General features: G+C 38.0%; 1 protein-coding gene across 2 annotated transcripts in view; it reads left to right on the forward strand.

The window, feature by feature from the left end:
* The first annotated feature begins 459 nt into the window (after positions 1-459).
* lrrk2 (leucine-rich repeat kinase 2) overlaps positions 460-12,839 on the forward strand; it is a 37,493-nt gene continuing 25,113 nt past the window's right edge. Inside the window, exons 1-9 of one of the 2 annotated variants that reach the window (XM_044356143.1) lie at positions 460-595; positions 1,822-1,907; positions 3,708-3,817; positions 4,752-4,840; positions 6,677-6,811; positions 8,105-8,239; positions 10,385-10,516; positions 11,108-11,227; positions 12,647-12,807. In XM_044356143.1, the coding sequence (XP_044212078.1) occupies positions 460-595; positions 1,822-1,907; positions 3,708-3,817; positions 4,752-4,840; positions 6,677-6,811; positions 8,105-8,239; positions 10,385-10,516; positions 11,108-11,227; positions 12,647-12,807 (1,104 nt within the window). The remainder of the gene's footprint in view (positions 596-1,821; positions 1,908-3,707; positions 3,818-4,751; positions 4,841-6,676; positions 6,812-8,104; positions 8,240-10,384; positions 10,517-11,107; positions 11,228-12,646; positions 12,808-12,839) is intronic. The other variant, XM_044356144.1, reaches the window with a different exon arrangement.

A 12,839-nucleotide genomic window follows, 5' to 3' on the forward strand; every position in this document is an offset into this window, starting at 1 on the left:
TTTTTTTCTGACAGGGAGTCATATGATGTGATCGTAAGGAAGGAGGAACACGTCTGTCAAGAGAAGAACTGCTGGCTTTTTTTTTTTTTTATCTCCCATAGAAACAACAAAAAAAACCACCGACCCCCAGAAAGAGGAACACGTTTTCTATGTCAGAGGAAAGTGAGCTAGCTCAACGCGGTGATGTCAACAAAGCCGAAACTGCCACACTGACAGCGTCCCTTGTCGCCACAGACACGTTGATGTAATGTAGCTAGTGTGCTATGATGAAACATAGCTAATATTAAGTAATGTGGTGTAATGTTATTAGTTGTTACAGTGGCACGACTCGTTTCTCCCCATGCTGCTGCTGCTGCTGCTGCTGCTGTGTGGCTAACCTTTCGTCGGTTCTGAAGGGACTGTACTGATTGACCTAAATGCACGTCAAGTCGTCAGCTAGAAAACAGTATTTCAAAGACCATGGTTAACAAGGAGGAATTGGAAGAAAGGTTGAAGAAACTTCTGGTGAGGCTGAAAACCCCTCAGGAAGACAGACAACTGTGCACTCTGATTCAAATCATCCAGGACCTGCTTTTCCTGGCGCACACAGACTGTGGTAGGAAACACATTGTTCCTGCATGTGCATCATGCTGCTGTTCATAAACAGTTTCCTTTGGCCATGTTGTTTGATGTACTAGCAGTGGTGGGAGAGAAAAGTAGTAATACCACAGTGTAAAACGACTCCATGCATTCAGTACTGTATTGTCAGAGGAATGTATATAGAAAAATGGCCCCCACCAGTATCTTGTTTTATTTTTTATTATTTCATTGGATCATTATTATTATTCAAAATGTAACTACCTGAAGTTGTTAAAAGTTTAGCTAGTTAAGGTGGTTTAGTAGAACAGTGCATGATCTTTTAGGAACTGATCATATATTTTGTATGAAAATCAATCTTAAGTAACTATATCTGTCAGATAAATGTACAGTAGAGGAGTATAAAGTACAGTATTTCCCTCTGAAATCTATAGTTGAGTAAAAGTATAAAGCAGCAGAAGCACTAAAGTTTGTCAACTTTAAAATTGAGTACACTTAAGTATATTTAAAGGACTCGTACTATTTGCGTTTTGTGCAGTTTCCTACCTTTATAAAGTGCATTTCACTCCACTACACTTGTCTACTGGCTGTAGTTGTGAGTTTGCTGGTAAAGATGTGATACATATGAAAACTGATGTATTACTGTAGATTAAACCAGCTGGCTTACAGTGTTTACATGGTACTGCTTAATTTATAATGCGTAGTTTACTGTTTGTACTCAAATTTTCTCTTATACTAATGTACCTCGATGTAATTAAAATTTTGAATGCAGGTTAAAGGATGTTAATTGGACAAAAACAAGCAATCTGATGACATTACTTGAGCCTTTTTTCACTATTTCTGACATTTTATTGATTAATTGAGAAAATAATTGGCACATCAAGTGATAACAAAGCCCTGCTTGCAATTTAGTATTTTTACTTTGTGGTCTTGCTCTGAATACCTCATGTTTAACTGTCCTTTTCTCTCCTGCACAGAACGGTCAATTTAAGTTTCCATAATTGTAATTCTTCATGTGCTTTTATCTTTCTTTTACTTACTTTCTTTTTAATCTCAGTTGTGATCGAGCAATGTACATTTTGACAGTCTGTGCAAACGAAACAAAGATAACCAGACTTGCACCTTCATAATGAGATCTAGACTATTTTTCAAGCCATGTTATATGCATTTAAAGACTGAAGCAAGTGTCCCGTCCTTCAGATCTAACTTGTCCAATCATGTCATATCTATTGTTCTTTGTTGCAGCAGCTGAACTGTTTGAAGACAAAGATGTCCACAGCCCCCTCATGGTGGTGCTGTCATCCTACATCAGCAGTAGAGGAGTCCAGCAGGTACTGCAAGACACTAGCACTCCCTTTCATTGTGTATTTTTTTTTTTAGCAGCAGTAGGAAATGTGCCATCTTGAACATTGTGTGCTTAATTCGAGAGACAAAACTTAACCGACAGTTGTTGTAGCGTCATATTTTATTGTGCTGGGTAGTAATAGAGATCTGCGCCATCATAAACTAGTCACACGGATGTTTAATCGTGTACAACAGCATCACCTGCTAACACAGTTTGTGCTGTATGTAGTTTTAAAGTCATTCACAGCTGACACGCCTATGTCTGATCTGGCATGTTTATGCCGTCTCGTGACTGCTCTGTAACGCAGCTTATCAAAGGTGAGGCTGCGACATATCAGAACCTGATTGTGAGACTCGTGCGGTCTCAGTCATAACAGACAGAATAGACAAAGATAACACAAAATCTGATCCTAAATATTCTGAGCTTTTTGCTTTTTTTGTTTTTTGGAGTCTAGACAGTATGATGTAGGATTGGATAATATGATGATATATTCAGTGAGACAATAGACATTAGTCAGCCTTGAGAGATTTTGCTACATCATGAGGTAGCAGGAGCTTTATGGCAGTATTGCATTTATAGGATTTTTGCATCAATGTGCTGAAATGCTTTCATTATTTAGGTATTTAAATCAACTGCATTAGCCAAAATAAGATATATTTCTCACATATTTCTCAGTTGACTTTACTATATCACAATATTATATACAAATTACAAATGACATACACTGTGATAGGAGATTTTATCCATATCACCCGATTCTCATGTGATATATACTGTGTGTAGAATTTGAAAATCTCTGACTTAAGCAACTATGAGTGGTAGCACACTGCCATAGACACATTGGTTTTAATTAAAGTGATACTAGAGCCTGGTTCTGCTTTTAGGTTTCTTCCTTGCCGCTGTCGCCGAGCGCTGCTCATGGGGGGATTGTTGGGTCAAGCGTATGGTCTAGACCTGCTTTATGTGAAAAGGAACCTGAGATAACTGCTGTTGTGATTCTATATAAATAAAATCGAACTGAATTGAACTTTAAATTAGGGCTGCAACTAACAATTATCATTTAATCGATTCATTGTTTAGTCTCTAAAACATCAGAAAACTGAAAATCCCAGTTTCTCAGACTCCAAGGTGACATCTTAAGATGCCCTAATTATTCAGATATTCAGTTTACTGTCATGTAAAGTTAAGAAGAAGCAGCAAAATCTCACATTTGAGGACCTGGAACCAGTGAACTTTAGACATTCTGGCTGAAATAATCAATCGATTATTACAATTTACAATTTCATTTAGCAGACACTTTTATTTAAAGCGACGTACATCTGAGAGATCATCAGAACGGTTGCCGCTTTTTTTTTCTGTCGACCGACTGATCAGTTAATCGACTAATCGTCGCAGCTCTTCTTCAAATAAGGTCTTTTTCACACTTGAATGCATACAGCTCCATACGTCTTTTACAAGCATCACAGCAAAGGTCTCACAGCATCAATAGGGTGCTTTGTATTTGTCAGTTGATCTTTCACTTGCTGCATAACATTTTGGTGCGGGAAGATTAATGCTTTTCAGCTGAGTCAAGTGATTTATTTTCTAGGTCAGCAGCTAGGGCATCTTGCATGGAAAATTATCTCTGGCACATTATGGTGACATAGAAAATTACGAAAGCATTTAAAGGTTATGGCGCCTGTGTCTTTGACCTGTATGTTTTCCACTTTTATCTATCTAGGAATGATTCTTTTTTTGTTTGTTTGTTTCATGTTGAAGTGTTTGATATTGATCTTTCTCGCTACAGGTGGGCTGGTCGCTGCTGTGCCGGCTGATTGAAATATGCCCCGGTACGCTGGACCAGCTGACCAGACCTCTACAAGCCGCAAAGGACTGGGAGGTACTGGGAGTGCACCAGTAAGTAAAGACGTACTTATTTGGTGCTGAAAGGTTATTGCTGTAGGTTTTATGCACTATTATTGGTTGTAAAAAAAAAAAATATTCTCGTGTGTCACACCACCCTAATGGCTTGTGTCACATGGAGTTAGATGATATAATCGCACTAACATAGTCATCCAGATTACATGGCATTCATGTTCAAAAGAAGCCGTGAAACGGTACAGTATGTACATATGTATATCGTGTAGGTACGTCATCAAAATGTTTGACACACATTTTGGCCCTAACTAGGGTTATGTAATTTAAAAGTATAATTTCTATGAATATGCGTCAGAGCTTTTATATAGAGCGGATAAAATCCAATTGCTATCCTCATCTTCATCAGTCCCTGCGTGAATTTCCAGATGTAAAAAGCATCGTTTCACATTTGAGTTGAAAATCTGTTTTCTTAGATGAAGTACGGTTCAATTTGAGCAGTCTGATTTTGGTTCTCCAGTGATACTGGATTATTTTGTCTGCTCTCATTTTCAGTTTTCACTTCCTGTTAATTAAATTGTTGTATCACGCAATGTCACTTTTACCTGAAAAAAATTTTTTTTCTCCAAGTTACATTTTCAGTTCCTTTATCTTGTCGTCTAACATTTGCACTTGCATCCAATCAGGCCATTTGATTTTCTTCAGTTCTCTTTTAAAGCCACTATTACACCTATTTCTAGTTACTAATAGTGCTCCTACAAGTTTGAATAAATGATACACACGATAAAAATGCAGGCCACTGAATCTGAATCTGTAACTAATTTAAATACATGTAAATACAGCACATAATCAACTTTCTTAAGTTTGAAGAAGTTAGATATGTCATGTACGACATGGACTCGGACAGGAAAAAGACTTTCACTTGGGTCTCAGTCTTGACTACAGCTGTGGTTGAGTTTTTTGGTGTGTTTTCCAGGCAGATTCTGAAGGTTCTGTCTCAGTACAGCACGGACTGCAGAGTGACCATGGTTGGACTCCGAGCCCTGGCTCTCCTGCTCAGATCAGGTACACTACTACACAGGAGATATGTTATAATGCATAAATGCATCACTCTTGCTAGATATAATGCCTGAATGAGTGTTAGAGGATTGAAATTCAGTTTGATAACTAAAGCCCAGGTCACAGTTTTTGATTCTATCTTTAAATGGAGTCGTTGATGAGGGCAGCGAAACCACAGAAATATTTATGTTATTACTCATTTATGCCATCAAATCAATACAAAAGAAAAAACTTGAAAGTAAATCACAAACCTTCTAGGAATCAAGAAGAGTGAAGATAAAGAAACAAGCAAAAAAAACTTTAACTGGTTATAAGTTTATGTGGATATATTTTCCATATCTGGTATGTTGGGGGTTTCCCTGTCAAAGGCAGTTTATTTTTTACAGTTTATTTTTTGAGGAACATTTTAATCCGTTTCCTCAAATGCTCTCTTCGGTTATGCTCATTTATGATCTCATGTGCAGTGACCTATATTTCATGATGTTCGCTGTGATATAAAACTTCTGAGAAGGGCAGAGGTTAAACTAAGACATGTATCTTAGGGGTGGGATTTACAGATGAACTCACTATATGATACTATCACTATATTCTTCCCACGATAACGGTACATCACAAGAAAGGTGCGATACACGACATATCACAAAGAAATAATCTGCAATGAATCATGATATCTGTAACTGTAGAAGAAGGAAACAGTTATTTCCAAGAGCAGGAAGTAGTCAGATAATGTACAATGTTTATTGATAGTACATTAGTTTCACAGAAAAGAAATGCCGCCAAGTATAAATATCAGAACACTGATAACAGTAGCCTCAGGTTGTGACTCACACAGAGCTGCTGGTAGCGTTAGCAAGTCTGATAAGAGATGCAAAGAAATGACGTCGTACTAATAAGCCAAAGATTTATTCCTTTCCTGTGGCAGTAAACACAACACGTAACCCGCAGATAACTAACTGTGTTATATTCAGAGCTTTACAAGATATTCAGGGCTGACGGGTGATGACAGTAGCCTAAACATTAACGTGATAAACAGCACACACACACGCGCACACCGTAGAGCCTCTCGTAGTAGAGCTACTAGCTCAGCTACAACACAGGAACCCCACAGAAACTTCTACAAAGGGCCATGAGTGTGCTTCTAGTGACTGCCAAAGATCCAGCGGACTCTCTGTGTTTCCAGTGCGGACATGGAGAGTCTGACAGTAGCGGCTCATTGCTGGTCATTTTTGCTTGCATTCATCTTCGTTGTCACCTTCAAACGCTGTTCATCTCACCGTCACCAGACTGTTCAGCGCCTCCATAAGGAGGTGAAGGGTAGTGGCGTGCTAGTAGTGGTAAGTTAAAGTAGCTGAATCAATTCTGAGCGGTCCTATGCTTTAAAAAGTATATCGATACTTGACACCAGTGTGTCGATAACGTACCGCAAGTGGAAATATCGCCATATGTTGCAATATTGACCCTATATCACATAGTTTTAAAACTGCCTTGATTTTATCTGTGAAAGTACAATGTCAGTGGCTGCACTGCAAATATTTACCTAATCATATCTGCATTTGTTAAGAGATATTCAACACTTTTCAGGTATGAAGTTGTGAAACTAAAAGTTTGTAGATAGTATAAATAATCCATATGTGACAAAATGGTTACTGGATATTTTATGTTTTAAAAATGAATAATTCATTTGTGGCTCTTGATGAACTCTTACATCTTTGTTGACTATGAAACTACAATTGTTGTAGATGTTAGACTCAAATAAGAGAATTTTATCAGAACTGGGATCAAGTCATTGGTTAATTTGTAAATGTACTGTATCTGCATTGGTATTTTTTCATTCTTACATAGACATGATTCGTCTGCTGGTGCTGGAAGAGGAGGACGATGTGTTTGGCCTGGTGGTGCAGGCGATGAAGACTTTCCCTACCAGTGAAGAAGTTCAGCTCCAAGGCTGTGGAGCTCTGCAGTTCCTCCTGGAGAGAGGTGATCACATACACACTCCTGCATGCATGTAAAGTAATATGCATTGTCCATGTCTGAATATGCTACTGCAGGCATTCCCTGTTTGTACATATAATATAATGTATAATAGTCTGTAGGTCCTGTGGGGGCTGTAATGTACATTACACACCAGGAAAGAAACAAAAATGTTGTATGGATGAGAAATGGAGCAAAAGCGTTGCTGTGTCTTTGTTTCTTACCATTTATATAGCGCCAAATCACAACAAAAGTCGTCTCAGGGCACTTTTCACATAGAGCAGGTCTAGACTGTACTCTTTAATTTACAGAGACCCAATAATTTCCCCCCATGAGCAAGCGCTTGACGACAGCGGCAAAGAAAAACTCCCCTTTAACGGGAAGAAACCTCAAGCAGAACCGGGCTCTAGGTGGGCGGCCGTTTGCCTTGCTCGATTTAGTGGGGATAAACATATTAAGTTTGCCTGAGGATAGCAGTAGAAGAAAGGCCATGCTGTTACTTCAACCAAAATTGTTGTTCCTCTGCACTGTGGACATTTTAGGACATCTCGGCTTCGATTTGTCAGGCTCAGCTCTACATTATCAGACATGGATCAACTTTGATAAGTCTAAGCAAATCTAGCCATGTGGCTCAGGTCTTAGTATAGAGGATGTTGTATTTATTGATGTACAGATTGTAAAGCCCCTTGAGGAAAATGTATGATTAATGATCTTGACTTGATTTAAACTGTCCTCAGGCTCAGATTTGCTCTAAGCTGAGCTGAGAGAGTATTTCAGGCTTATTATATGGTCACCTATAATACACCTACAATTATGCACTACTCAGTAAATTACTTGATTGATGTCTTGTTGCTCTTGAAAGTTTGTGGTTCTCGGGTAAAAAAAGACACACTGCCATAAAGATTACATATAATTACATGATAATGACAGAATACCAGTGTGTATCAGTTAGGTCAAACTCAACTCAGCCAACTTCGCTTTGTATTTAACGTTAGCATGTAGCCTGCTAGCTAGGGTGAATTAGACAACAACAATTTATCAGATTAGCTTCAGTTAATAAACCATCAATTAACATGGTGTTTCAAATGACAATATGTTAAATAAATATGTAATAGTAATAATTCTTACAGTATCACATATGGCCAACAACATACACTCAGAAGAGTGTACATTGTTGTGCTAGCTGTTATCATGCTAACGTAAATATACAACAGTTAGCATTTTAGCTTGGTTTGCTTGAACATTTGTCCATATCCTCCTTTAGTTGAATGTCTTTTCTTGTGTTTACTGTGTGTGTAGTGAGTGACGACCACCTTGTGGAGTTTGTGGAGAACCAGGACCATGTTGTGGTTCTGGCGGCTCTCCAGAGTTTCCCGGACAGCCCTGAGCTGCTCCTGCAGGCCATGAAAGTGCTGCTCCCACTGGCTTGTCCTGGTAAGAACTAATAATTAACACCCCAGTAATGATATGAGGTCTAAGAAGGAAATGGAGTACTATTAATACTTGGTTGGCAAAAAGCACTGATATATTAGTGCTACCAAAACCTGGTTCATATTAGTGCTGCGCTGAATACCACCAAAGGAATCTCTCTTTTCAATTAAGTGTTGCCTAATGTTTATTCAAATGATTAAAGTGATAACTTACAGAATTACCAAAGTATTTGTCATGAAGTACAATAGAATTTGTATCTTGGTTGGGAGTGAATTCCAGTCTAACTAATTTTTTACTTCTCACTCGCTGTCTGGTCTTATTCTAAGGTACTACGCTATTATAAAACTTTAACAATCATTACCCTGGTTTATCATCCAACAGAATAAATGAGCAGGATTTGTCTGAGTGATCTCTCTCTGTGCCTTTGATGCAGCGGCGTATCGGCAAATGAAATAGTAAAGGTTTGAACCTCAGTGTGGTGACGCTGAATGGACAGACTGAGTGTAATTCTCTTTATGTGGTGAAGTTTAGTAATGAATGCTTTGGCTTTCTTGACGTAATAGCTGATGTTTTATACAACAAGACTGAGTACTGCACACTGATCACGAAGGAAGCAAATTAAACATCAACCCTTCTCTTTCTTCATTAAACACGGTCTATTTCCAGTCTTATCACCAGAACATGATGTCAGTGTAACCCTTTTCAAACAGTTTTGATGTAAATCAGATTAGACCTTAAACGGCAATAAATACGTGTAACATTGTGCAGCTGTAGTGTCGGAGCAGCTGTTTTATGGGGCATGATAGAGGTGCTTTTTGAAAATAGTAAAAATGTGGAAATTCCCTCATGTTGAGGAACACAGCAACTCCTTTAGTGAATAACTATGTATTTGCTATCCAAATGCATTGTTATGTAATGGATAATTGGGTTGAAGTCGTCAACATTTCCAATAAAATGTATTTTTATTTTCAATTTTTTTGAACAGCAAATGCAATTATCAGAGCACAGGGAGACCCCACTTTGGGTTTTAGACTTGGGGGCACCCTGAAAAAAACTTATTGTAATTGTAAGCCTTAAACTTTTAACCAGAAAGGGCAGTAAAATACTTCTATTTAAAGAATTGTCACCAAAATATGTACCGAGTGGAACATTTTACAGTAGAAAATAAACAACTGTCTGTGCATCCTTCATCATTTCTGTACTGCATTTCTTGCTGCTGGTCGGCTGACAAATATACAGAAATATCTCTAAAGTTAGTATAAAGTTGGCCAAAAATATCAGCTATTTTCCACAAAAATTTTGTAACTTCCTCATTAAAAACAGCAGCCTTGTTTTTGTGTAGAGAGAAACACAATCACTCATCAATAATTTTGTGTTTGGATGATGCATTCTGACAAATTAACAGATGTGGGGTTAGTTTTTAATGCTCTAAACCATATAGCGGGTCTTCCATCTTAGCTTGTCACGCTTACACAACAGATATCACATCATACGTTTTCTCTGAAAAGCGCAGGTCAAATACATGTGCCGACATATGACATTTTATTTCAGAAAAAAAAAAACAGGATGAAGGTAAAACATTCTTTAGAAGAAACGGAGACACTACCCAGCACTGAACTTCTAATGAGCTGGAGAATTTATGCATGAAACGTGAAGCTGTAGATGAAGAAGTGGAAAAGTGGACATGACAAAGTTTCAGTCATGAACATTTTTTCCACTTTAATCTCAGTTTTTCCACAGATGTATGATTTATCATGGTCATGGGGGGATTCCAGGCTATTTGGAGATATCGCTCTCTCTTTCATTTGTGAGGGACTTTCTATGACCTCCTGCTTTTCTTCATTTTTATTGGTGGATTTTCCATTTTTTTTATTCTGTTGCAACACCCATTCTTTGTAGAATTAAGGAAATTGAAAAAGTATCTTTCTTTATGACTGTTAATCCATTCTTATGATCCTCATGTAATTCAGACTTTACATTTTCATATTTCTTGATACGTATAATCCGGGAAATATCAGCGTATACTCTGATTGCTGACTAAAATGATGAACCAAAACATTAAGATGAACATTTTGAAGTGGAAAACCAGATGAACCCCGCTCATGCTGTGGCAGCTGTTTTGAGTTTAGAAGCTTTTTTCTCCTCCAGGCAGTAACGTGGAGATGTTGATGTCTGGAGGCGCTCGTTGCTACAGCGTGCTCATCGCGGCCATGGACGCCTTCCCGGAGGTGGAGGAGCTGCAGGAAACGGCCTGCTGCCTGTTCAAGAGGTTTACATCAGGTCAGACCCGGGGGGTGAAAAGATGTCCAAAGATTCTAACAAAGAATAGTTACATTTCACTAATTTTCCCCTTCCAATGCAATGTCTTGACATCATTATTCAGTTGGTGTTATTTAGATAAATTGAGTTTCTCCCACCACTCCAAGTTAAGGAAATCAAAAGGTTGGTGGTGGTCAATCTAACTATTTGTTTTAGTTTTACATTGTATGAATCATGGCTTCTTATTTCACAATGTTTTTAAAAAAATGAACCTATACTCACAGAATTAACGGGAAAAGTACTATTTGGAGGACAAAATGTGTTTTGGTTGCATATTTCTGTCGTTTACGTCAGTAAAACCAGTGTAAAATGTGTCCTAGTGAACATTCAAAACCTCTCAGAGGCACCGTGACGTCAATGAATAACTTTGGAGTTCACTGGTTGACAGTCGGAGATGATAAAACTGTTTGCCAAATCAATGAATCATCGCTATCAATACATCAGTGTTTGGATTTTATTCCTTCTGATAAGCTAATGTGTAACCACTTGACAGATTAAGATTGAAGAGGTCAGTATGAATCAGGGTGCGCTCCTCTTTGTGTCATCGTGTAGAGAGCTACTACAACATCCTGGTGCTGAACGGCGTCCAGAGGGTGGCGGTGAGGGCGTGTCAGACGTTCCCCGACAACGCCACCCTGCAAGCCGCCGCTCTGTCCTGCCTGGCTGACCTCAGTGAGGACACACACACACACACACACACTCACACACTCTATATTTAACTCATTTATTTATGTCCGCACAGACGGATTAGTGATGGAGATAACAGAACAATGGCTTGGCCTTAACATCGACACATGGCGATATTATACACAAGATAGATTCTATTGGGGTACAAAAACAGCACATTATCCATGTATAAAAACTTGTTGACTTGATTCCCTCGACTCTTTGGCTCAGTACCACCAGCGTATGTTTCCCATGCTGCAGGTATTTCAACACAAATACCTGTCAGCTGTTTCTAAGTTGTGCAATAAAAACCAGAAGTTAAAAAGTAAAGTTGAAAGTAAAATGTTGAATTATTAAGGAAGTCTTCCTCCAAGATTAAATCAAAACACACAGTTGTCTCTTCTCTTTGTTATGTGTTGAATTTTTAATGTGATTATAGAATCTTTCTTTCTTTCTTTTGCTGTGACCGCACCAAATCTGCACATCCAACAGAATCAAGATGTGCGGTTAAAATGTGTTTGTTTATAGTACTGCTAACTTCTCACTTGTATTTTGATTTGAATGTAACAGCACAAAAGCTACGTGATATACACACAAAAAAAGGGGAAGGAGGGAAAATTTTAAAAAGAGAAATAAGAGTACAGACCCTTTGTGTTATTAGTAATACCAGTAAATGTTCCAGTTCAGTTCACTAAAAATGAATATTTAACAAATAACGGATGTAAAGCTTTTATTGAATCTATAGTAACTGCAACCTTTCAGTGGAATCATGTTGTGATCATATTGTGTTTATTTTATAAAATCTGGTCGTCCAAGTTAATGATTCTACTTAAATTGTGATTAAAACCAACAAAATTAATTTATTACATTACGGTCAAAACATAAATTTGATTATTTTATGTCATTTTTGCACACATTTGCTGTATCGTAATCTACAATTCAAGAGAGAGAGCCAAAGAAATACTGTTTATAAAACCAGGCAAGAATAAAATAAATATCTATGGAGTTTTGTATAATTTATTGCCAAAAAAAGTTAGAAAAAAAAAATAGTTTGAGGTGTCTTCAGAGTTTGACGTATCTGTGATACAGTTTGTCTGTAACACATAGTCTCTACTCCAAAACATTTCACTTGTATCTTAAAAATTTAACCCAGTTAAACTAAATAAACCTTCCATTTTTGACTTTGTAATCAGAAAAACAAAGTAAACTTTGTTAGCTATGATATGAATCACTAATAAACAATATTACAATATTAAATGATAACATACTGACAAACGCAGTCATTTACATGCGTCAGTGGGGCAGCGATGAGTTTTCAGTAGAAATTGAACAGAAACCATGTCCATTCTCTCTTTATATTTATATATATTATATATTATGTCTTGCACAGTGCAGTAATTACACCATACTGTCTCCCTCTGTCAGCTGCAACCATAGTGCAGAACAAAGCAGTGGCCGAGCAGGGCATGGAGGAAGGAGAGGAGGAGGAGAACAGGGGTAAAGAGGAGGTGGAGGACATGGGCCTCGGCTGGATGGAGGCCTGCTGCACAGCACTGGATCTCCACGCTGCTGAGCCAGCAGTTCAGGTCAGTCCAACTCCTTCTAACCATCTAGTTAC

The sequence above is a fragment of the Thunnus albacares genome, chromosome 7, assembly GCF_914725855.1.
Source record: "Thunnus albacares chromosome 7, fThuAlb1.1, whole genome shotgun sequence".
In the NCBI taxonomy this organism is placed as follows: domain Eukaryota; kingdom Metazoa; phylum Chordata; class Actinopteri; order Scombriformes; family Scombridae; genus Thunnus; species Thunnus albacares.